The sequence below is a fragment of the Mesoplodon densirostris genome, chromosome 3 (genome assembly GCF_025265405.1).
Source record: "Mesoplodon densirostris isolate mMesDen1 chromosome 3, mMesDen1 primary haplotype, whole genome shotgun sequence".
NCBI classification, from domain to species: domain Eukaryota; kingdom Metazoa; phylum Chordata; class Mammalia; order Artiodactyla; family Ziphiidae; genus Mesoplodon; species Mesoplodon densirostris.
Window position 1 is genome coordinate 65633822 of NC_082663.1, and position 25882 is coordinate 65659703.

A 25882-nucleotide genomic window follows, 5' to 3' on the forward strand; every position below is an offset into this window, starting at 1 on the left:
TCCTTGCAGAGAGCACCACTGTCTTCTTGTGGTTTGTAAGTCTTAGTCAGTATTGATTCCTGTTCTTCTGTGTGATCTGTTTTTTTCCCTCTATGGAAGATTTTCAGACATTTCTTTTTATTCCTGATGTTCTGTAACCTAATTTTACTGCTAAGTATAAAGGGCTCAATTTATCATTTTAAGTAATTTTTCATGAAAATAAGTATATAATGCTACAAAAAATCTAATCACAACAGACATACCTAACGCAGAAAATAACATTCCCAACTTTGATACTGTCAACAGTTTGCAGCATGCTTTTTCCCACACATGAACATTTATTAAACATTTTGAGTATTATACACAATTTGCTTCTTTTATTTAGCAATTTTTGGCATTTTCCTGTCAGTACTTCATTCTTTTTAACTGCTGCAGATGTTACATTTTATAGACATATTGGTTAGTTATTTCTTACTAATCAACATTTGGGCTGTTTCTAAGTTTGAAAAAAAAGTTGCAACAAATACTCTTAGGTCCATTTCTTTGTTCAGGATTAATTTCTAGAAGTGGAAGTTCTGGGTCCAAACCCAGAATATTTTGAATTTTAATTGATATTGCTAACTTACACTCTAAAAAGTTGTACCAATTTATAAGGCAGAAAATGCTATTTTTTTTGGATACTTAATCTAAATTTTTGCTAACGTGATGGGTAAAACATGTTTTAATTTTCATTTTTTAGTTCTGTGAAGTTTAGTTTCTAACTTACTAATTTTGGTTTCTAGCAATATTCATTCTCAATTTATTACCTCTATGAATTTTTAATTTTAGCCATTATGTTTGATATTAGATTATTCTTTTTTGTAAAGAGCAGCCAATTCTTGTTCTATCATTGTAACATCCCATGCAATCTCAGTGAAGATCAGGAACAAAGTTTTTTAAGGTCTCAAACCTTCTCCTTTAACCACCGAAAAGGTAGTCTCGTACCTGCCTCTTTACTATCCCTGTGGAATATCCTGGATTTTTCAACTTATTGACTCCTGGTTTGAGTGAAGAGAATTTTTTTCAGAAGTGTGATATAAAGTAATTCACAGTCCCTCTTTTGATCTAATTTAAATAACTGAATGCTAGCTCTTCTGTTTATAATCCATTTCTGACCTTTGGACCCATCTGCCTAGCTCCTAGCTCTATAGGCTCTGGTTTCAGCTCATGCTACCAGGGCACTCTCCCACTTTGGGCTGTCTTGGTAGATATTCTACCCTAGGCAGGTGCTGGTCACCTATTCTTGACTGTTGATGGGCATTCAGGAAGTTACAGCAAGAAATGTTTCACAGATGGTACCTGATACAGTCTAGTTAAGGTTAATAGGGAATAAAAGTACTTTGCTTAGAAATAATTATCCATAGATCTAAAGTCAACAAAAGTCTCTACAACAAAAAATACATAATTTTGCTAGGGGAGGAGGAGGCTTGAAATGGATCAGAAAACACTTTCACATTAATTGTTCTTTTCATATACTTCAAATTTGTACTTAATGCCTTTCTCCTCCTGGACATCAGAAGGAACACCTGGATATCTGTAAAAGAAAAAGATGTATAATTAAATATTATGCAAATATACTACACATGCAAATAGTAAGAAAAAATTCAAACTACAGAAAGTTAGAAAATAAAAAGTATAATTCTTCTTCCTTTCCTTCTAACTCCTAGTTTTTCTCCCCCAAACTAACCACTGTTAGCAGTTTCTCTTTTATGTTCCCACTCTGTCACCCAGCTAATATGAAATTTCTTAAGAACTTTTTGCAAGTCTTACATTTGGTATCAAATCTCTTGTGTGAGCAGAGAAGAAATAAAACACAACCTTTAACTATTAGAGTGGAACTGAAGTTGTGTGTGGTGCATGGGGATTCTTCATTTCTGTTTAATCAGTGGACACCACACTGCTCTAATTCCCCACTGTGTGGCTTATTTCATATCCTTTGCTAGAATCACTGTTTATCTGATCTTTTCTACTCCCTAACACTCACTTAGGTGTGTGTTTCCTTAAGCTTCTAAGTCAAAACCCAAGCCCTCCTTTGGGTATATACTTAGAAGTGGGATTGCTGGATCATATGGTAGTTCTATTATTAGTATTTTGAGGAAACATCATACTGTTTTTCATAGTGGCTGCATCATTTTACATTCCTACCAACAATGTACAAGAGTGCCAATTTCTCCACATCCTCGCCAACACTTATCTCTTGTAGGGATATTTGTACTTCCATGTTTACTGCAGCGTTATCCACAATAGCCAAGATATGGAAACTACAGTGACAGATGAATATGTATACATACAATGGAATATTATTCAGCCTTCAAAAAACAAGGAAGTCCTGCCACATGCAGCAACATGGATGAACTTGGAGGACATTATGCTAAGTGGAATAAGTCAGTCACAGAAGGACAAATACTGCATGATTCTACTTATATGAGAAATTTACAATGGTCAAATTCATAGAAACAGAGAGTAGAAGGGTAGTTCACAGGGGCTGAGGGAAGGAGGAAACAGGGAGTAGCTGTTCAAAGGGTATATAAAGTTTCAGCAAGATGAGCAAGTTCTGGATATCTTCTGTGTAACGCTCGGCCTACAGTTCACAATAGTGTATTGTACACTTAAGCATTTGTTGAGAGTAGATCTCATGCTGTGTTCTTATGACAACAAAAAAATTATTTTTCACTGAACACCACTGCCGCCCCCCCGACAAAGAAAACCCCAAACCTGGGTCTTCCACTGAAGACTCTTCTGACCACTCTTGTCCACAGCCCTAATCTTGGTGTACTTCCATAGGTTTGTGCTGGCTGTATCCACTGTGCTCGAGATGAGGGGTCAGGAAGACTTGCTTTAGTCAGGCTTGTGTTTGAATCTGGTTCTGCTGTGTGACACTTAGCTATCAATAAAAAGTCTTCATCCTTATAGAGAATTTAGCACTGTGCCTGCTATATTAAGTGCTCTACAAATGTTACCCATTAATGATATTAGATTGTTTTGTCCCCCTAACTATTTTCTAACCTTATTGTAGGCAGAGATAACACAGAAAACAAATTTAAATCTCTTATGATACCCAACAGAATGCTGAGTAATAATAGGAATTAACCTTTTGTTGACCAATTAGAGATTATGCCATTTTGAAAAAAATATAATTAGAAACATGAAATAACAATAGCATAATAATATGTAAGAAAAAAAGGGAATATATTTCAGAGGAAGAAGGTATGTTTCTATTTACTAACCATTTCCTAAGCTGTTTCTGTTCTACTGTTTTAGTAGCAATATAGTTTTTTCTTTGTTTAAAGAAATGATTTTACTAGGCCAACTTTAAACCACAATTTTGCTTTCTTAGATGAGTCACCAAAAGCAACATTTACATTTGTGTGTGTGTGTAAAATTCTCAAGAGTATCAAGATTGTCAGTTAACAAGATAAAAGCAAAGTATCAAATCAAAGCTATTTCTAACACCATGAATAATAATGATTTAGAAATAACTATGCTATGGGCTAGATATGGTCACTAGTCATGGTAATAATGTTTATTTTCTCTGTGAAATGAAAATTTAATTCTGCTTAAGATTAATTTTACTTTCCACAATATTCACATATTCAGTCTATTTTAATAATGATAACTACCTCATAATCGTAATTCCAAACTTTTCTGAAGAACAAACTGTCTAAGAGCAACCTTTGAACTCCAAGTTTAAGTCTAACAGGATTTGGAAATACCACCTATTTATTATGAACCGCCCAGATAGATGGTCTTTTCTAGAATCTTCAAGCATTAAAGAAGCACATGAATACAAATAATCATAAGATCTGAACTGACAAAAGAGCATGAGAATAATGCAGAGATGATCTGATGGAAGGTCTAAAATAGAGGTAAACAGAGTTCCTGGAACAGGTATCTATAAGAACTAAATCATAACTAAAAATGATGACTCTATAGGAAGCACAGGCTCAGGAGGAGAGGGATCCACAAATAATATGGACAAATATGCCAGGATCCTGTTGGACAGTCAAGAAATAATGGGAACGGAAGAGGAAACATCAGCCCATCTAAATCTTACTTCAAGTGTCTACTGGTGAGGGGCATCTGTCCCAGCTCTGGAGGCAATTACTGCCTCAAAGGCCTCTTCTGGTCTTTAATCCTATTTGACTACATGATCACATGAAAGGTTGTTAACTAGAAGGAGAAGTCTGTTTGGGGCTCATTAAGTAGGAAAACTGTTGCTATAAAGTATTTTGCTCTGATGGTTTGGTTGGATCCTAGTGTGAAATAGTCTGAGATAGAAAGACTTCTTCCAGGCAAGATGAATAAGGGCAGAGCCTTAATGGACAGGCTGGCATGGTGCTGTCAAAAAAAATGATTGCATTGACAATGACCCACTGGGAAAAAAGGGAGACACAAAGTAAAACCATCTTACTTCGTTAATATTCTGCTTTTAGACTTCTACCACCTGTGGCTTCATCTACATTTTAATTTATTCTCTTCTTGCTTCACAGTAGTCCTCTTTCATTTTTATTTCATTATACTGGTGCTTTTATTACCAGGAAGTTTGGTGTTAATAAAAGATACTGTGTTTGAACTGAAAGCTATGTAACCACAAGAGGCCTAGGAGAGGGATAATGGACGTCTAAACAAAGTGGGTAGCTGTGGGGAAAGAATGAAGGGGAGTAAAGAATGATCAGAACTCATTTCTGGACAGTAGGGAGCAATTCTAAGTTGCCCAATGTAGAGAGATTTGGAAAGAAAGCTCCAGAATTGAGCAATGTTACAGACGTCCAGGGACAAAGCATATACTCTTTGCTTCAGGTTTCCTTTTTCTCTATTTCATGAAAGATTTATACTACCTCATATCTCCTTTATCCCTTAGGGGATTCCCTCCATCCCATGTTAAAGAGGCTGTTACTACATTGCTACAGGCTTGAAAGTACAGATGACCATGACGTGCTGCAGTGGAAGAAAGGACTTTTTGTTTTCTTCCATAGCCTTGTTTAGAATGTCCATTTTGGAGCAATTTCTTTGAATTTTGGCTTTGGATAGCAATTTCCTATCTCAGTCTATTCACCATTAAAAATTTCTCAGACATTTAAAGAAGAATTAATACCAGTCCTTCACAAATTCTTCTAAAACGTAGAAGAGGAGAGAACACTTCCCAACTCATTCTGTGAGGCTAGCACTATCCTGATAGCAAAACTAGATGAAGACATTACCAAAAAAAACCTACGGACCAATATACCAATATCCTTATGAATATAAAGGTAAAAATCCTCAACAAAATATTAGCAAATGGAATTCAGCAACATATAAAAAGGATTATACATTACTACCAAGTGGGATTTATCTCAAAAATGCCAGATGGGTTTAACAGAAAAATCAACTGATGTAATATACCATATTGATAGCGTATTAAGTATTAATTATGTATTTTGTCTTATTAATGACAAAAACCACATGATTATCCCAAGAGAGTCAAAAAAAAAGTATTTGACAAAACCCAATACCCCTTCATGATAAAAACACTCAATGAATTAGAAATAGAAGAGATCTTCCTCAGTGTGATAAAGGGCATGTATTAAAGACCCACAGCTAACATCGTATTTAATGGATGCTTTCTCTCTAAGATCAGGAACAAGACAAGGATGTCTGCTCTTGCCATTTCTATTGAACATCATACTGGAGGTTCTAGCCAGGACAATTAGGCAAGAAAAAGAAATAAAAAATATCCAGATTAGAAAGGAAGAAGTAAAACTATCTCTATTTGCAAATGATATATTCGGTATCTGGAAAATCTGAAGGAATCCATTTACAATCAGAATAAATGAGTTGCAGGATACAAGCTCAATAAACAAAAATCAATTGTACTTCTATATATTAGCAATGAACAATCTGAAAATAAAATTAAGAAACAATTTGATTTACAATAGTATCAAAAAGAACAAAATATTTAAGAATAAATTTAACAATGAAGTGCAAGGTTTGTACACTGAAAGCTACAAAACATTGCTGAAAGAAATTAAGGAAGATCTAAATAAGTTGAAAAGACATCAATGTTCATGATTTGGCAGTTAATACTGATGTGATGGCAATACTCTCCAAAGTAATCTACAGATACAGGGCAATCTCTATCAAAATCCTAGCTTGCTTTTTGGCAGAAATTGACAAGCTGATCATGAAATTCATGTGGAAATGCAAGGAACACAGAGTAGTCAAAACAACAAAGAACAACAAAGTTGGAAGACTAGTACTTCCTGATCGCAAAAGTTATTACATGGCTGCAGTAATCAAGACAGTGTGGTTCTGGCATAAAGATACACATGTAGATCAGTGGAACAGAACCGACTGTCCAGAAATAAACCCTCACATTTATGGTCAACAGATTTTCCACAGAGGTGCTAAGACAATTCAGTCGGGGAAAAGAACAGTCTTTTCAACAAATAGTGCTAGGACAACTGGTGTGCTGCTTACCAAAGAATGAACTTGGACCTCTTCCTTATAGCATATATAAATTAACTCAAACAGATCATAGACTTAAATTAAGAGTTAAAACTATAAAACTCTTAGAAGAAACACAGGAAAAAATCTCTGTGAGCTTGGATTAGGTAATGGTTTCTTAGGTATGAAACCAAAAGGACAATTGACAAAAGAAAAAAATAGAAAAATTGGACTACATAAAAATTAAAAACCTTTGTGCTGCAAATGATTAGGAAAAGTGAAAGTCAATTAGGAAAGTGAAAAGACAATTTAGATAATAGGAGAAAATATTTTCAACTCATATATCTGATAAAGGACTTGTATCCAGAATATTCAAAGAACTCTTAAAACTCAGTAATAGAAAGATAAATAACCAAATTTTAAAAATGGGCAAAGGATGTGAATTGATATTTTTCCAAAGAAGATACAGTATATAAATCTCCAATAAGCACCTGAAAAGATGTTCAACATCATTAGTCATTAGGGAAATGCAAATCAAAACCACAATGAGATACCACCTCATCCCTACTAGGATAGCTATAACCAAAAAGGCAGACAATAACAAGTGTTGGCAAGGATATAGAGAAACTGGAACCTTTGTATGTTGCTGGTGGGACTGTAAAATGGTACAGTCACATTATCAAAAGTTCAGCAGTTCCTCAAAATGTTAAACTATATGACCCAGTGATTCTTCTCCCAGATTATACCCAAGAGGAATGAAAATATACATCCCCACAAAAAACTTGTACATGAATGTTCAAAACATATTACATTAACCAAAAAGTGGAAATAAATCAAATGTCTACTAATTGGTGAATGGATAAATAAAATGTAGTAAATCTATACAATGGAATTCTTTTTGGGGTGAAGTACTGATACATATTACATCATGGGTGACCTTGAAAACAGTATGCTAAGTGAAAGAAGCCAATTCCATGAAAGAAGCCAATTCCAAGAAGGACTTCATATTATATGATTCTGTTAACATGAAATATCCAGAATAGGCATATCTATAGAGATAGAAAATAGATTTAGTGGTTCCTAGAGCCAGCAGGGGAAGGGAATGGAGAGCGACTGCTAATGTGTACAGGGGTTCTTTTTGGATGGTGAAAATGTTCTGAACTTAGGATTGTGGTGATGGCTGCACAACTCTGAATATACTAAAATCATTGAATTATATACTTCGAATGGGTGAATGTTGAGATGTGTGAATCATTTCTCAGGAGATGTTAATATTTTCTTTTCTAAGAGTCAAAGAGCCAGAATTGTATTTGTTTTAAGTTATCAAGGATCTTGAAGGGTCATAGCTTTGGAAAGAGGTCTAATCGAGAGTAACAGGGTTTACAAAGGCATTTAATATGAAGCTGATTCACACAGTAATGTATTCTTTTTGTTAGTAGCAAAAAGAAAGGTAAGAAATGAGGGATAGCAGAGATCAATATCCACATAATGTGAGAATCAGCAATCTAAGCAGTACAAGAGAAAATAAGGTGGGACAAAGAAACGCAGCTGATTAAAAAAAAAATATATATATATATATATATATGAAATCAATGTGATTTTTCTTTTCTTTTTTTTTTTCTTTTTGCGGTATGTGGGCCTCTCACTGTTGTGGCCTCTCCCGTTGCGGAGCACAGGCTCCGGATGCGCAGGCCCAGCGGCCATGGCTCACGGGCCCAGCCGCTCCGCGGCATATGGGATCCTCCCAGACCGGGGCACGAACCCGTATCCCCTGCATCGGCAGGCGGACTCTTAACCACTTGCGCCACCAGGGAGGCCCTGATTTTTCTAAGTAGTCACCTTTGGAGACTATAAGCAAAAGCCTGTACTTTAGCTGTTTAGAAACTTTTTAGAGTTCTTAGAATTTCCAGTTTTCTTTAGACCTAGTTAAGAGCCCAAGAAAATCAGTCACAAACTTCATTTGATTTGAGACCATTACCTATATTACTCTGTAAAGTAATATACTTTATTCTAAAGCTTGGCCATCCATTTATTCAGACATGGCTCTGAATGCTGCTTTTAGGAGGTATTTCCAAAATCAAACTTGCACTCAAAGAATGACTGTTTTCAACTGAGAGTGTTTGAAAGAATGTGTTAAGAGCTAGTCTAAAAGTGTTGATATAATTATCTTCTACTCTGCATAGCCAACAGCTGAAAAGCGCTTTTAAACTAAAATGTTTTCAAAAGCAAACAGTTTCACGCTAAAATCAAAGTAAACTACAGAGTAAATCAAGTGTAACATCTTCTTCCACCTCCACCACTAAGTTAGTTCCTTCATCTTTCGCCTGAACTACTGTAACTGGTCTCCCTGCTTCACTCTTGTCCCCTCCAGCCCATTGCCCATAAACAGAAGAGTATCACTCTCTATTCAGAACCCTCTAAACCTGCCCTGGGTCTGATCCCTCTTGGTCTCCCCCTCGCTCACAATGCCCACCATGGCTTTCAGGTTCAGGGAACACGCCAGGCTCCTTTCTGCCCTCAGTTCTCTGCACTAGCTACTTCTGGTTTCCGGAATGCTCTCCTCAGCCCCTTGTGTGGCTGGCTTCTTGCCATTTAGATCTGGTGTAGACATCACTCTTCAGAGAGGACTTCTCAGACTACACAGTATCTACAACATCACAGTATTTCAATCTACCACACAGCAACTCTTTGGATGTTTATCTATTATTTGCCACCCTCCTCCTCTACTATAAAGGATGTAATCTCCTGGAGAATAGTGACATCATCTGTTCTGGTAAACACTGTATCCCCAATGCCTAAGACAAAGTCTGATGCTAAATAAGCACTGATCTTACAGAATGAACTAATGCCTATTCTCCAGATTTCAGTGAAGTCATTAAAACCTGAACATTCCCAAGTCTGTTAAAGCAGATATCCAAAAATTCCTATAGTTTTTGTCTATAAAACACATTGCTACATCGAATTCAATCTGAAGAGACATTCTCTTTTCTATAATTCTTTTTTTTTTTTGCGGTACGCGGGCCTCTCACTGTTGTGGCCCCTCCCTTTGTGGAGCAGAGGCTCCGGACGCGCAGGCTCAGCGGCCATGGCTCACGGGCCCAGCCGCTCCGCAGCATGTGGGATCTTCCCGGACCGGGGCACGACCCATGTCCCCTGCATCGGCAGGCGGACTCTCAACCTCTGCGCCACCAGGGAAGCCTTCTTTTCTATAATTCTTAAGCAGGAAAGCCAAAGGTGCTTCAGACCAATGAATAACATTTTACTTACTCTGGGATAAGTTTATATTTTTCCAAATCAATTTCTGGGAAAAATGTGTCACTTTCAAATTCCTGCATGATCCTTGTCACAAATAGTCTAAGATGGCCTGGCTTGTTCATGGCTTCCTTTGAAATAAAACAAAAGGCATCAATCAATTTCCTTATTTATCTGTGTCAAAAGTTATAGAAGCTCTAATATTTTTGCTTTAATTACATACTGAAGTTTGTACTAGATATTAGAGACATGCTACATATCTTGTTACCTCCAAAGCATGCTATTTAATTATCCTATTCTTTAGTTTGGGACCCTGCAAAGTATGACTTAGTTGGGAATGGCCCTAATCATTTATCAATAATTACAAGGGTGAGTTCAAACATACTCTGGGCTCTAGTTTGCTTACATGAACTCTTTTTTTCATTTTAAGCATTCAATTTTGTCTTTTATCTTTGGTTGTTGTTTAAGAATTAAAAACCCCAGATTATCTAGTTACCCTCCATAGAAAAAATTTACATATGTATATATGGATAGGATAGTAATTTCATGAGACCTTGACTAATGAAAATCCCAAGGGCATACTTAGTACATATACATAAAATTTAATGCCTCAATTTCTCAGCAGATAGTTACAATGCTAGTAGGTAATTTATTCTATCTCTTGTTGCTAATGATTGCATTTGGCATTATATTGTTAATGATTTTTCTATTACTGCCTATAGTACTATTGATAGTTTATACAGAAAAAAAACTGCCCTGGAACAAATATCTTAAAATTCTAATACAAAGTCAGGAGTCCCAACTGCAACTCTAAGAAAGCAATAACTCTTGATTTTGAAATAGCTTTTGAAACAAAACAAAAACACATATACATATAAATTCAACTGTGTGTAATACTTAAAATTCCATACAAAGGGCATAGAACGAATTTTACTTTTTATTTTCAATACTATGGCTTACATTAAATCATTTATTCTCTTGCCCCAATCAAATCAGTATTCTACCAATTCTTACTGTACCAAAAATTAGAAAAATTGAAGGGACTAATCACAGCAGCATTTGAAGATCTGTATCAAAGTTAATGATATATGGCCCAACTTTTTTCTTTTTTTAACATCTTTATTGGAGTATAATTGCTTTACAATGCTGTGTTAGTTTCTGCTGTATAACAAAGTGAATCAGCTATACATATATATATATATCCCCGTATCTCCTCCCTCTTGCATCTTCCTCTCACCCTCCCTATCCCACTGCTCTAGGTGGACACAAAGCACCCAGCTGATCTCCCTGTGCTATGCGCTGCTTCCCACTAGCTATCTATTTTACGTTTGGTAGTGTATATAGGTCCATGCCACTCTCTCACTTCGTCCCAGCTTACCCTTCCCCCTCCCCATATCAAGTCCATTCTCTACATCTGTGTCTTTATTCCTGTCCTGCCCCATGGTTCTTAAGAACCGTTTTTTGTTTTTTCTTTTTTAGATTCCATATATATGTGTTAGCCTATGTGTTTCCTTATTTATTTTCATTTTGGCTGATCTGTCCATTGGTGAAAGTGGGGTATTAAAGTCCCCTACTGTTACTGTATTGTGTTGATTTCCCCTTTTATGGCTGTTAGCATTTGCCTTATGTATTGAGGTATTCCTATGTTGGGTGCATAAATATTTACAATTGTTATAACTTCTTCATTGATAGATCCCTTGATCATTATGTAGTGTCCCTGTCTCTTTAATAGTCTTTATTTTAAAGTCTATTTTATCTGATATGAGAATTGCTACTCCAGCTTTCTTTTGGTTTCCATTTGCATGGAATATCTTTTTCCATCCCCTCGCTATCATTCTGTATGTGTCCCTAGGTCTGAAGTGGGTCTCTTGTAGACAGCATATATACAGGTCTTGTTTTTGTTTCTATTCAGCCAGTCTGTCTTTTGGTTGGAGCATTTAACCCATTTACATTTAAGGTAGTTGTTGATATGTATATTCCTATTACCATTTACTTAACTGTTTTGTTTTTGTAGGTCTTTTCCTTCTCTTGTGTTTCCTGCCTAGAGAAGTTCCTTTAGCACTTGTTGTTAAGCTAGTTTGGTGGTGCTGAATTCTCTTAACTTTTGCTTGTCTGTAAAGGTTTTAATTTCTCCATTGAAGCTGAATGAGATCCTTGCTGGGTAGAGTAATCTTGGTTGTAGGTTTTTCCCTTTCATCACTTTAAATATGTCCTGCCACTCCCTTCTGGCTTGCAGTTTCTGCTGAAAGATCAGCTGTTAGCCTTACGGGGATTCCCTTGTATGTTGCTTTTCCCTTGCTGCTTTTAATATTTTTTCTTTGTATTTAATTTTTGATAATTTGATTAATATGTGTCTTGGCGTGTTTCTCCTTGGATTTATCCTGTATGGGACTCTGTACTTCCTGGACTTGACTGACTATTTCCTTTCCCATGTTAGGGAAGTTTTCAGCTATAATCTCTTCAGATATTTTCTCAGATGCTTTCTTTTTATCTTATTCTTCTGGGACCCCTATAATTTGAATGTTGGTACATTTAATGTTGTCCCAGAGGTCTGTGAGACTGTCAATTTTTTCTTTATTCTGCTCTGCAGTAGTTATTTCCACTATTTTATCTTCCAGGTCACTCATCTGTTCTTCTGCCTCAGTTATTCTGCTATTGATTCCTTCTAGAGAATTTTTAATTTCAATTATTGTGTTGTTCATCATTATTTGTTTGCTCTTTAATTCTTCTAGGTCCTTGTTAAACATTTCTTGTATTTTTTCCATTCTATTTCCAAGATTTTGGATCATCTTTACTGTCATTACTCTGAATTCTTTTTCAGGTAGACTGCCTGTTTCCTCTTCATTTGTTTGGTCTGGTGGGTTTTTACCTTGCTCCTTCATCTGCTGTGTGTTTCTCTGTCTTCTCATTTTGCTTAACTTACTGTGTTTGCGGTCTCCTTTTCGCAGGCTGCAGGCTTATAGTTCCCATTGTTTTTGGTGTCTGCCCCCAGTGGCTAAGGTTGGTTCAGTGGGTTGTGGAGGCTTCCTGGTGGAGGGGACTGGTGCCTGTGTTCTGGTGGATGAGGCTGGATCTTGTCTTTCTAGTGGGCACGACCACATCCAGTGGTGTGTTTTGCAGTGTCTGTGAACATATGATTTTAGGCAGCCTCTCTGCTAATGGGTGGTGTTGTGTTCCTGTCTTGCTAGTTGTTTGGCATAGGGTGTCCTGCACTGTAGCCTGTTGGTCGTTGAGTTGAGCTGAGTCTTAGTGTTGAGATGGAGATCTCTGGGAGAGCTATCGCCATTTGATATTACATGGGGCCGGGAGGTCTCTGGTAGACCAATGTCAATCTCGGCTCTCCCACCTCAGAGGCTCTGGCCTGACTCCTGGCCAGAGCACCAAGACCCTGTCAGCCACACGGCTACTAGTGTTGGAGTGCTCCTGCAGAGGCGGGGGGCGGCTGGGGCTCACTGCTTGGACAAGGACACTGGCAGCAGAAGTTCTGGGAAGTACTCCTTGGTGTGAGCCCTCTCAGAGTCTGCCATTAGCCCCACCAAAGGGCCTGTCGGCTCCAGTGCTGGGTTGCCTCAGGCCAAATAATCCTGGCCCACCTTTTCTGTACAGGGTCAGATGGTAAACATTTTAGGCTTTGTGGGCCATATGGTTTCTTACCTTTGTAGGCAAAAGCAGCCATAAACAACACTAAACCAATGGGCATGGTTGTGTTCCATTGAAACCTTATTTACAAAAACAGGCTGGTAGTCCAGAATGTTCTGTAAGTCAATGTGATGTGAGGTGGATAATGCAAAAACCTACAGATTCTACTTCTTTATTATTTATGCAAGTACAGATATATTAAATTATATAAATGTATTTAAGTACTTAAATTGTTTAAAGAATACATTTTCAAGTGACTATGGTATTGAATCATTCAAAATGTGATCGGCACTCAGCAAAATAAACAACTTATTTTCTTAGAAATTCATTCTTGGCTGAAAAGATAAAAGGAAAATGTCTATTTCCCCCCTATTACAAATGGAGAACGTTAAAGATTGTAGAAACAGGAACCCAAGAAACAGAGTTTTTATAATGCCACCTAGGATCCTGGTATACTTCTTTCTAAAATGATTTCAGTGTTCATATATTACGACAAGCTATAAAGGGTAGGGGCTGATTTTTCCTCTCCAGAAATGTAAACTTTCCTCAGTGTTATAAAAGAGTTATAAAATTCTATTCATTATCCTCAAAAATTTTTAAAGCTGAAGTCATCTGGTATCAAGAAAAAGGAATATTTTCTATTTAACACAGTGTCTTCCCTTATGATACGAAATCATGTCACACTTTCCCCCTACCCTCACTTTATATGAAAATTGTTGAGGGAAAGTCTTGTGCTTTGAACAAGTTCATATACATCCAGTCAGTGTATCTCAAAGGAGGGCCACAGCCTTTCCTCAGTAAGGGACATAATAATATTTATCCTTGAGGCAAAGACGATAGCTTAGTGTATTTAGGCACATCCAGGGAGGAGAAGACAATGCAGTGCAAGTACAATTCTCAGGAAGGATTTAGAATGTTTTTAAAATTGGAAACATCAACTATTTTGAATTGAAAATAGACTGGTACAGACCTAAAAACTTACTTTAAAATTTTCATTTAGTTTGTATGATAGTATCAAAAAATGAATAGTGCAGATTGGCAATATGTCTAACTTCCAGGAGAAATAACATGCTTCCTTTGCTCATGGCTTAATTTTTTAAAGTTGAGATGGCAGGGAAGCTGAAAGAAAGAGGGTAGACTATTTCCTTATAGTCACAGATAACGTTACTTACCTTATAAACAGAACTGCCTCCCACTATCCATACCATGTCCACTGTATTTGTTAATTCTGGTTGCTCAATAAGTTTTAAGGCACCATCCAAACTTTTGGCAAGAAAATGAGCTCCCTGTGGAGGTTCCCTGAGATTACAAGAAAGAATTACACATAATTTCTATAAACTCCATTCATACTAGTCAAATAATCTGACTAGGAGGCAGTAATTATAAAATTAAAATCATCATAAATATGAAACCTTTCAATAAAAAGCATTTAACATCAGTATGGCCCATGGCCAATAATTCAACCCATATTTGTGTATGTATGGTCTACAATGAATCAAAAACAGAACCACTTGTGATACTGCATGATATTTGTGGTGGAAAAAAAATCACAACAGTAGTTGTTTCCGGAGGGATGGGGTAAAGATTCACTGGGAATTCACTTGAGGCAGCTTTCTGGGAGTGACAGTAATGTCCTATATCTTTGATATGGGGTTACATAGGTGCGTATATTTGTTAAAATATAGCAAATGTAGGGGCTTCCCTGGTGGCGCAGTGGTTGAGGGTCCGCCTGCCGATGCAGGGGACGCAGGTTCGTGCCCCGGTCCAGGAGGATCCCACATGCCGTGGAGCGGCTGGGCCCGTGAGCCATGGCCGCTGAGCCTGCGCGTCCGGAGCCTGTGCTCCGCAACGCGAGAGGCCACAGCAGTGAGGCCCGCGTACCGCAAAATAAATAAATAAATAAACAAAATATAACAAATGTACATGTAAGACTTGTACATTTCATTGTGCACGTTTATTTCAAAAGAAAAAAATAGTAAAGTAATATTAAACTCTAGTTAATGAGATACATAATGAATTATTTAGGGGAAAATATACTAATGTCTGCAGTTTACTTGGAAAAGCATAAAAATAACAAGACTGATGGATGGTTGGATGGATGATAAAACAAGCATAGTATAAAATAATCTATGTGGTAGAATCTGTGTTGTGGGTATACAGGTGTTTACTGTAAAATTCTTTCTATAGGCTTGAAAGTCTTCATGATAAAATGTTGGAAAAAGGGTGATATGTTTGAGTGACTGTAGTTTGGACTGATATTCAAACTGTTAATATGTGGTTACCTTTGGGGTGTGGGGAAAGGATTCTCATGTTTCAAACAATATAGAAATAAATGAATTATCAAAAAATGAGCATGTTATTACTTTTGTAATTAAAAATCCCAAAGGGGAAAAGTCAATTAATTTATTGTTTATATTGACTAGCTCAGTCTCTCCCAACCTCCAAAACCGTTATTTTGGTGAGAGTTTGCAATTCCCTTTATAAACGAAGAAACATGCAGAATTGGCTTTCAGAGTAATTAGACACAACAGAAATTACAATTCAATGTCAAGTTCTTAGACTGATGCTTTTAAAAAATAATATAATTGCCTTTGAACTAGTAGTTCTAACAATGATTAACTAAGAACTAATGGGGACTATTCATTCTCTTTGCTGCCTCCTTTCTCACCTTCTTGATATCTATTTGACTTACTTTGCTCTTTGTCATCTCTCAAGGAGTTAAGATAGCACAAAGAATGTATTTTGATTCAAAGCTGGAAGAAGACACGACTAGGGTGAAGCTAAAGGAGCCAAGGGATCCCCAAAGGTATCAGGGCAGTTGCAGTGACTAGGATGGACCAGGCCATTCGAGGGGAGAACTGAATTTAGAAGAAACAGATTTGGAGTTGGGGGGAGAAGACAGTCTAGTTAATAAACCAAGTTTACAATGACTTTGAAAGAGTCTAGATGGTTTTAGTAACTGAGGATGTTTAAGTCAGGACTGATGACAGGAGTTAAGGTAGGAGGTAAATTGGTGATTTAGGAACTGACATAAGAGGAAAACCGGAAGAGGTATTCTAGAAGTAGGTGGATTACGGCAAAATGATTTAGAAGGTGGTATATGTGGTTGGTGTGGACTTCAAAGAAAAGGGACAATCTATTTGTGAAGACTGTGGAACAATGGCTTGAGAATGATTCAAGGGATTAAGGTAAAGACTATTTCTTTGCCCTTTTGCAGTGAGTCTAAAAAGGAAAACAAAGAACAGATTAAGGATTTGTTTCAGATTTTAGTTGTAAAAAAGACATGGAGGAAATGCTTCCGCACAGTATTGCTACTTAGTGGTATAGAAATGTTTCACAAGAAACACTTGACCCTAGATGGGCAGAAAATTAGCAAAAAAATTGAGCCAATGGTTGAGTTCCTCAGCCTCTTCACAGCACAAATCCTAGAAACTAACACAATAAATACCATATAGCAAGCACTCAATATTGTTACTTATTTCATTGCTAAATTTTCTTTCTATAATTATCTCAATCCGATCCAGATTGGATTCCCTCACAAAGGACAGTTGGTATGTGGTAGCACACATACTCTACATCAAGAAGTGTGTGGCCATGATTGATATTTTGCTTGTTACCGAGAATCTTGAATTCCCTCAGAGGGTTGGCATGAAGATTAAAAGAGATAATGCACATAGCAGGCACTCCAGTGATACTTCCATCCCTTTCCTTAAAAGCCCTATTCAAGGGAGGCTGCTTTTTACCTGATGGATAGCTGTATTACAAAGAAAATATCTAACATTTATTGAGTGCCTACTTGCTCTGACAAGTAGTAGGGTCAGGCACTGCTTTATACTCATCATACCATTTAATGTTGCCAGCAGTCCTATGTAGGAACTATTATCCCTTTTTACAGATGAGGATATTGAGGTTGAGGGATTAGGTTGCCAGTAGTCACACAGCTAGGAAATGGTGGACCTAGGATTTGAGTTCCAGCAGCCTGACTTTGGGGCCTGAGCTGCACTTCTTATTCAGACAATAGGCTTTCAACTGGTGGTCACGGGCTACAAAGGTGTTAGATTCTGGTTCCCTCAGGCCTCAGATGGTGTGGCCTAGTTTAGGCAGAGCCCTCAGACCAGTGTTTTCTGGCCTTAAGCTGCCTCATTTGATTACCCTGGGGTATTATATAAACATTATCCTTTCCATTGTGCCTGATGAAAGAGGATGGCAGATAGAATTCTTCCCCAATTTCCCTGAGGACTGTTGGGAAAACAGTTAAAAACAAAAACCCTAGGCTAGAATCACATCTTAACCAGAATTCAGAAATATGTTCACTTTAAGACCTTTAATACTCAGTCTTTAAAAATGTGATTTCTAACTATTAAGAATTGATTCAAATATGCTTCATCCTCATAATTGAATATTATGTGGCCACTAAAAATATTTATAGAAATTAATCTTTTAATATATTGAGTGGGGAAAAGGCAGGTTACAAAGTGTTGTTATGTGGGATGATTCTGTTTTTATAAACTGACTACAGACCATTTATTCCATGAAAATTCTGGAACCCCTACTTTGCTAGGAGATATGCTAGGTGCTGGAAATAGAGATTTAAAAAAAAATGCACTTCCTGTACCAAGAAGGTTGTGATGGAAGGCAAAAAAAGGCTCAGCAGTGGCCATAAAAGTGAAAAGGACATGCAATGGGGATGTATGAAGGATGCTAGATGGGCACAGAGGTTGTGCCTCATCTGGTTGGGGTGACAGAAAGAATTCTCTTTGGAGTCTGATCCCTTAGCTGAGTCTTGAAGGAGGTAAAAACATGAGCAAAACACAGAAGTGACAGGCCACTATAAATATTATTGAGGCTTACATTAAGGTTATTTAACACAAGAAAGCTCCAGGAAAATTGAGAGGAGAAGAAAAGTAATCTGTGGTGAGGTTTAAAATACTAAAGGGCAGTATAATACAGCAAGGTCCTGAGGACAGAAAAAAAAATGGAGTCTAGAATAAAACAGTGGAGGTGGGGGAAGGAATTGATTTTAAAAGCAGGGGATTTTTCTGTCTCAAGATTGAGGGAAGGAAGAACAAAGCGATAACGTTAAGGTGAAAATAAGATCATGAGCCTGTCCATTGTGATCTCATTAATATTAATATTTTCAATAAGCTACAAAATTATGTAATTTTGCTAAAATAGCAAGGACTGGGGGAGTAGGACCTGATATCTGTAGGGTACCTTCTGTGTGCCAGAAATTTAACATATAAAATATTAATTAACCCTCAAAATCACCCTAAGAAGTTGTCATTATTAATCCCACTCAGTAGATAAGAAAGTTGAGGCTCAGCAAGGCTCAAAGTTAAAAAAGCCTAAAGCCACAAAGTTAATAGGTGCCAGAACAGGTATTAGAAGCCAGGTTGGTAAGTCTTTGCTACACCAAGTATGTGGGTGGTGGGGAGAGAACCGAAGCTTTATGAAGAGAAGAAAGTTTTAATCACTGTGGAGAATATGATAGCAGGACCATAAAAAATTATTCTGCCATGAAATGTTAGACAACTTCATGGACTGAAGACAGTTTACAACATCTTATATCATGCAGGCAATTTTGGATTTTCTAAAGATGCTGCCAAAGCTGCAGCATTGCAGTAAAACTTCTTTATTTGATTTTTGGTTCCAAAGACTTTAAAAAACCTCTTTATTTTGATATAAATCACATACCACACAATTCACCCTTTTAATGTATACAATTCAGTGATTTTTTATTATGTTCATGGAGTACAGTTGTCATCATTATCTACTTTTAGAACATTTCCATCACCCCCAAAAGAAACCCTGTATCTATTATCAGTCATTCCCCACTCCCAGGCAACCAATAATCTACTTTCTGTCTCTACAGATTTGCCTATCCTGGACATTTCATTTCATATAAATGGAATCAAATGGCCATCAGTGTGTGGCTTTTTAAATTTTCACTCAGTATACTGTTTTCAAAGCTTATTCATGTTGTAGCATATATCAGTACTTCATTCCTTTTATTGTGGAATAACATTGCATTGCATGGATATAGCACATTTTGTTTATCCATTTATCAGCTGATGTACATTTGGGATGCTTCCACTTTTTGGCTACTATGAATGATGCTGCTATGAACATTTGTGTACAAGTTTTTATGTAATCATGTTTTCATTTCTCTTGGTTATATACCAAAGAGTGGAATTGCTGGGTCATATGATAATTCTATGTTTAACATCTTGAGAAAATGCCTGTTTTCCAAATGTGGCTGCATAATATTTCTTTTAAAGCCACAACTTGATTGTCTAGAAAGCTTTGGAAAGGCATTTTTCTATACCTTATTAAGGGAACAGTTATGCAAAATGACTAGTATCTGGCAGCAAATTTTTGGATTACTTTGAGGATTCAGTTTCTTTTTACATTGTGGGGTGGTGGTGAAAAATTGAATATCTCTGAAAGCTTGCATGAGCAAGAGATTTACATGTGTATATCTCCCCCCCGCCTTTTATTTAGGACCTAGCAGTGCCTGGCACATAGCAGGTGCTCAGGATATGTGTGGAACTGACCAGCAAGTAGGGAAGCAGAAGGGACAAAAAATAACTCTAAATTTTTTCTCTAACTGGTATCCTTATTTCCTTGGTGTACTTGGTGATAAAGATTTTAAATTTTCTCTCTGCCTTAAAAAAAAAGTGAAATGCACCAACAAATGTTACATATAAATACATAAGAAACAACTGAATCCAATTACATACACCACAGGGGGGTCATAAGGAAGAAATAAGACTCATCATTTGAGGAGATATGCTGGCCCAACTGAACATCTCCCCCACTGAGATTTCTTTGTTTGTTTTAGCTCAAGCTGGCCATAAATAAACTTGAGTAGTATTCAAGAATATGTTATTAAAGAGTCTCTGGGAATGGCAATACGGTCTGTGAATTTGGATTCTATGAAGTCAAGATATAATCAGAATATCCTAGCAACCAGGAGAAAGAGAACAGCATGAAGATCGGGGCAGATGGCAAGATGCACATCGACATATTCCCCATCACCCAAAGGCAATCAGTGAAATATTCTGGTATACTTTCTTCCAGGTTTTTAACCTATACCATTCTAGGAGGGATTTAGGAGAAAATCTATATAAGCCTGAATCCCCTTAGGCTACAGCTGTGTAGTGTTTTTCCTTCCGTGGTTGGATAGTCTTCAGGTGTTCACTTGGCTAGGCTATAGTAGTTATTTAGACACTAATCTAGGTGTTGCTGTGAAGGTATTTTGCAGATGTGATTAAAGTTGATAATTAAATGACTTTTATGTGGGTGGACCTAATTCAAGGGGTTGAAAGGCCTTAAGAACAGATCTGAGGCTTCCTTGAAGAAGAAATTTCACCAGCGGGCAGCAGCTTCAGCCCCTTCTGCAGAGTTCCTCCCTGCCCTTCCTGATGGCCTGCCCTATAGATACTTGGACTTGCCTACCCAGCCCTGTAACTGTGGAATTCCTTGCAATAAAATTCTTTTATCTATCTATCTATCTATCCATCTATCTATCTTCTACTGGTTCTGCTGCTCTGGGTGAACCCTAATAATACACATGGGAAAGGAATATTATGACCACCGTTATTAAGCAAGCAGTGCCCTAGGATGCTGCATTTTTTTTTTTTTTTTTTGCGGTAAGCGGGCCTCTCACTGTTGTGGCCTCTCCCGTTGCGGAGCACAGGCTCCGGACGCACAGGCTCAGTGGCCATGGCTCATGGGCCCAGCCGCTCCACGGCATGAGGGATCTTCCCGGACCGGGGCATGAACCCGTGTCCCCTGCATCAGCAGGCGGACTCTCAACCACTGCACCACCAGGGAAGCCTGATGCTGCATTTTTTGTGCGATTATATTTTTAGTTTAAGAGAGAATAATTACCATGCCAGTCCTAAACTTTCCCTTATGGTATAATTCAGGTTCCCCTCTCCCCCCGAGAAAACTCCTGCAAAACCCCTTGAGGTTCCAGAAGTTATTTTAGTGGGCTGGGGCCAATGTAAAAAATAACAAAAAGAAACAAAATAACAATCGGTTTGCATCACATGTAGAGTAAATGCCATGGAAGCCTTGGTGAAGGTAAAAGCACTGGAGTTGACTTGATGAAGAGTCTTAATGCTTTTACCTAAACTGCTTCCCCCTCCTCAACCTGCCAAGTCCCCAGGGCATTTCCAGGCATCCAGAACTATGTTACCTAATGTTAAATTGGTAAACAGAAAAATTCCTCCCCCAGGCCAACTAGAGACACTCCCTAGAATTCCTAGGAAATGCTTCCATTTCAAAACTTTGAAAATTTTAACCTTCAGATGCTGGGTAAAGAACACAAGCACAAAATATTATTTGGCTGTTGTGGTAAACTAGAAATAACAGGGCACAAGACTAGGACCAGTTTTTAGCCCATCCTAAAATTTACATCTTATTGCATTTAGGGCTAGGTACAGAGAGGGGATAACCACTTAAGTTTGGCAAGTTCCATAATATATGTATTTTGATTTTACGTGAAACTAGAAAAGTTTATTAAATTACATTATATAACTGATATTTAAGTCTACTGAATAATGGTTCAAGGAAACGCGCAAATCTATTACCATAGTTAGATTTAATGTAATTTGTCAAGGTGATGAAATTAGTCACTTGAGTAGAATAAGTTACTGTCATATGGCATAAATAACTGCTTCTTATTTTCTGTAATCACCTTTATGATATTAAGTAGCTTCATCCATAGTTACATTCATACTATTTTATTTTGTCCTATACTGACCTCTACCATAAGAAACGGAACATGATTTTCTTGTGGTGAATTTATGGTATAGTACTTACTTCAGTTCTCTACTGAGAACTATATTAATTCTGTCCTTTAATGGTCGATTCTTCTCTGGAATGGAGAACCAGGTTTTCCTACCCATAATCACCAAATTCTGTTTACCTGTAAAGTCACATGCAAAAGATAAATATATTTTGGGAGTATACATATATATTTTTATATATTCATACATATATGCATAGATATGATTGTCATAGGGACACCTAGTGGATCTGCTTTAAAAAATTAAAATTTAAAACAGCTTTATCAAAATTTACCATTTGTCATCCATTATCTAAGTCTAATAACTGTTATTTCCTTTGGCTTTAGCCAACTTATAACCAATATATAGTTTTCATCAACTGTAGTCATGTATATTATAGTAGTTAAGAGCAAAGATTCTGGGTTGAAGTGCTCAAATGGAATGTATTCTGCCATCTACTAGGTGAGTCATGTTTATCTCTTGTGCCTTATTTTCCTTATCTATAAAACGGAGATAACAATAGTTCCTTTTTGTAGAGTTGTTGTGGCGATTGAAGACTTACAACAATACTCAGCATCTAATATGTACTGTAATAACTGATGTAACAGTATTATTCATATTTGCATACTTTATAGATTTAAATTAGTCATACTTTTTTAGACAGCTGCTTAATATTCCATGCAGTTAGCTTAAAACATTATCAATTATGCCTCTGTGCATCTATTTCAAGTATAACGCATCTATAAAAACTTTACACATGTAAAGCTTCCATTTTTGTTTAATTACTTAGGAGAAGAAAACCCTTGGGAGTCAGGTATCTGGATCAAAGGAACATACTCATTTCTATGGTTTCTGATATGTTCTGGTAGACCATCAAAAGGAGTGCATGTATGTTTTCTTTTTTTTTAATGTAGTTTTGTTTTATTACTTAAAAAAAATTATTTATTTAATTAATTTATTTTTGGCTGCGTTGGGTATTCGTTGCTGTGCATGGGCTTTCTCTAGTTGCAGTGAGTGGGGGCTACTGTTCGTTGCAGTGCACAGGCTTCTCATTGCAGTGGCTTCTCTTGTTGTGGAGCACGGGCTCCAGGAGCATGGGCTTTAGTAGTTGTGGCTTGCGGGATTCAGTAGTTGTGGCTCGCAGGCTCTAGAACACAGGCTCAGTAGTTGTGGCGCACAAGCTTAGTTGCTCCGTGGCATGTGGGATCTTCCCGGACCAGGGATCGAACCCGTGTCCCCTGCATTGGCAGGCGGATTCTTAACCACTGTGCTACCAGGGAAGTCCCTGTATCTGTTTTCTTAAAGAATCATCATTAGTTTGATTTTATTTAAACAAAAACACTAAATTTACAAACTGCAAGTCCTAAGACTAAGCATTTTTCAGGTTTTGTTTCACTACTCTTACCAAATATTACCTCCAAATGTTGGGAAAAAAATTTTTCCTCCAAGAATAAACAAACAAAAAACCCCCTATAATTCAGAGTACCCTTATACAATATGCACTATATTTTCAAAGACAGAGCTTTACATGTTCAGTAAGGAGATATCAACTATTAAAGATAATGGAGCTAATAGGTGAGGAATTCTGATGAGGAATATGGCACAGACCTGACTTAACAACTAAGGTAGAGATGATGAGTGAAGGACATAGGGAGACGTTAAAAAAAAAAAAAAAAAAAAAAAAAGCCAAGACATCCTTGGTACTCTTTCATTCGTTCATCCAAGTAATACTATATTTACTGAAAACCAGCAAACAGGTCAGGCATGGGATGCTCTTCCTATTAGCAGGCCATACTTAGGATTCTTGAGAGAGGTTCATGTCAATTTTTTAGCTTCAAGCTTTTGCCATCATGTCTCCACTAGTGACTCAAGGGTCAAATTGAAGTACCTTTTATCTGCCCTGTTATAGTTATGCTGCATCTGCTCCTTTCTGATTTACTGTTTCCCTGTTTACTCTGCTATTCCTCCTCTAATGAATAAACACACATGTCTCTTAGGTTTTTTCTCCCTCATGCCCACATTTTTATCCTTGGTTATCCTCTTCTCTCCAGTGGCTCAATTCACCTAGTTCCCCGTGCCTGACATTGTCCCGGATATACTACAAGCACTTTAAAATCATCATCATTACAGCTGCACGCTATTCCCCACTCCTTTATTCTCCATGTCACCCAGACTCTCAAACTGAAAATCTGAGAGTTCATCTTTGATGCCTTCCTGCGTCACCTTTGACTTTCTTATCTCCAAACTGAGTATCTTGTAACCGCTTTTTGGACTTTTGTCCTCTCTATTGCCATTCAGACACTATCATCTCTTCCAGCAGCTATTTCAAAGGCCTGTTCTGGTTTCCTTTGCCAGCGCTAACCTCCACAGAAGCCTCTACCTAGCTTCCAATTTTGACCAATACCTGAGTTGTACGCGCGCCCACATAAAATCTCAAAGAAATTTTTTCAAAAAAAAATGTTTAATGAACCTTGGGAACTGCATACACATTTATGTTAGGACAAAAGGTCCCAGACTAACATGAAAAACTTTTACATAAAATTTGCACTGGTAAGCATCCTTAGGCAAGACCCTTCGCAAATTTGAATCACTTAAAAATCCCACATTACCTTCTACTGAAGAGGTTGTGGTCATTCTTTGGAAATACCTGTATTCATTCCTACAAGTTAGAGAAACACATGGAGTTACTCAGAATGTGATCCCGTGGGCTTCAGCTCTAACGCACCCGACAAACGGTGCGCTGGGGGGACCTCCAGGACCGGGACTTTGCTCTGGGGTAGGACACGGGGGAAAAAGGCCTAGCGGGGCAGCTGGAGCGGGACGGAAATCAGTAACTAGCCGCCAGGCTCCTGACGCGGAAGGAAGTCTAAGCCTACCTCCCGCCAACTCAGGTCACGAGTCCGACCCCTTCTCGCAGCGTCGACCCGGCCCGGCCCAGGTGCCCCGATTAAGCTCCGATCCAACACACTCGACCCACCCCCGGCCCAGCAGGTACCTGAGCGGGGGCCAGGGCAGGTCCCCGTTCTTGCCGATGCCCATGTTCTGGGACACAGCGACGATGCAGTTTAGCGGACGAACCATGATAGCGGCAGAAAACACGTCCGAGCTAGCACGTCACACTGACACTAGGATTACCCTCCAGCTTGGCGCGAAATTTTGGCCACCCCGCCCCCTCAGTCCTATTTGTGCAGGCGAGACCCCGCCCTCGTCCCGCCCCCCGCCCCGGCGCACCGCAAGGTTGCGACGTGCTCGCGCCCGCAGACGCCCTGGGAACGGCGGCCGCGGGCTCGCGCTGCTACCTCGTCCTGCTCCCGGGCTGTGGCTGCCTGCTCCGCGATGCCGCGCCGAAAGCCGGCCTCTGGTGGAGCCGCTCCCGCCGGCCCAGGCCCTGCAAGGCAGGCGGTTTTGAGCAGATTCTTCCAGTCTACGGGAAGCCTGAAATCCACCTCCTCCCCAACTGGTGCAGCCGAGAAGGCGGATCCTGACTCTGACTCCGCAGCGCCCCTAGCGTCCACTCTCCCGCCTCAGTTGCAGCCACACGTGGTGGGTTCGGTCCAGGACGGGGCGGGGCCATCGGGGAGTGGGCACGACCATATGGGCGGGGGCGGGAACTGTGCGCGAGAATATGCGAGATGACTGGGCCAGGCGGGAAAGGGGCGGGGCTCAGGAAGGAAAAAGAAGGAAGAGGCAGGGCCGCATCCGTCTTAGGTGCAGTTCAGACATTTTAGGGTAATATTACACTTGGGGTAATAGAT

At 38.4% G+C, this 25882-nt stretch overlaps 2 protein-coding genes across 5 annotated transcripts in view; one reads left to right on the forward strand and one right to left on the reverse strand.

Moving 5' to 3' along the window:
• Nucleotides 1-266: 266 nt before the first annotated feature.
• Nucleotides 267-25607, reverse strand: DHFR (dihydrofolate reductase). Of its 3 annotated transcripts, none has more exons than XM_060093111.1 (6): nt 25359-25607; nt 24737-24786; nt 22162-22267; nt 14505-14631; nt 9709-9824; nt 267-1552 (listed from the first exon to the last, which is right to left on the reverse strand). In XM_060093111.1, exons 2-6 carry the CDS (start codon nt 24759-24761, stop codon nt 1474-1476), a joined length of 453 nt encoding a protein of 150 aa, XP_059949094.1. In that variant the 5' UTR covers nt 24762-24786; nt 25359-25607; the 3' UTR covers nt 267-1473. The 3 variants fall into 3 exon arrangements, with proteins under 3 accessions (XP_059949094.1, XP_059949093.1, XP_059949092.1); XM_060093110.1 differs by having other exon boundaries at nt 25427-25511; XM_060093109.1 differs by lacking the exon at nt 25359-25607 and adding an exon at nt 25123-25266.
• MSH3 (mutS homolog 3) overlaps nt 25364-25882 on the forward strand; it is a 182782-nt gene continuing 182263 nt past the window's right edge. The window contains exon 1 of one of the 2 annotated variants that reach the window (XM_060093103.1): nt 25364-25670. In XM_060093103.1, the coding sequence (XP_059949086.1) occupies nt 25464-25670 (207 nt within the window). In that variant the 5' untranslated portion in view covers nt 25364-25463. The remainder of the gene's footprint in view (nt 25671-25882) is intronic. The other variant, XM_060093104.1, reaches the window with a different exon arrangement.

Bases quoted from the DNA above. Each gene is read 5' to 3' on its own strand.
- DHFR (XM_060093109.1), bottom strand. From the start codon at position 25,208: ATGGTTCGTCCGCTAAACTGCATCGTCGCTGTGTCCCAGAACATGGGC. The intron at 14,632-22,161 runs GTAAGTACTATA...TTGTAATCTCAG, and splicing joins GTTCTCAGTAGAGAACTGAA to GGAACCTCCACAGGGAGCTC. The intron at 1,553-9,708 runs GTAAGTAAAATG...TTTCTTTTACAG, and splicing joins AAATATAAACTTATCCCAGA to ATATCCAGGTGTTCCTTCTG.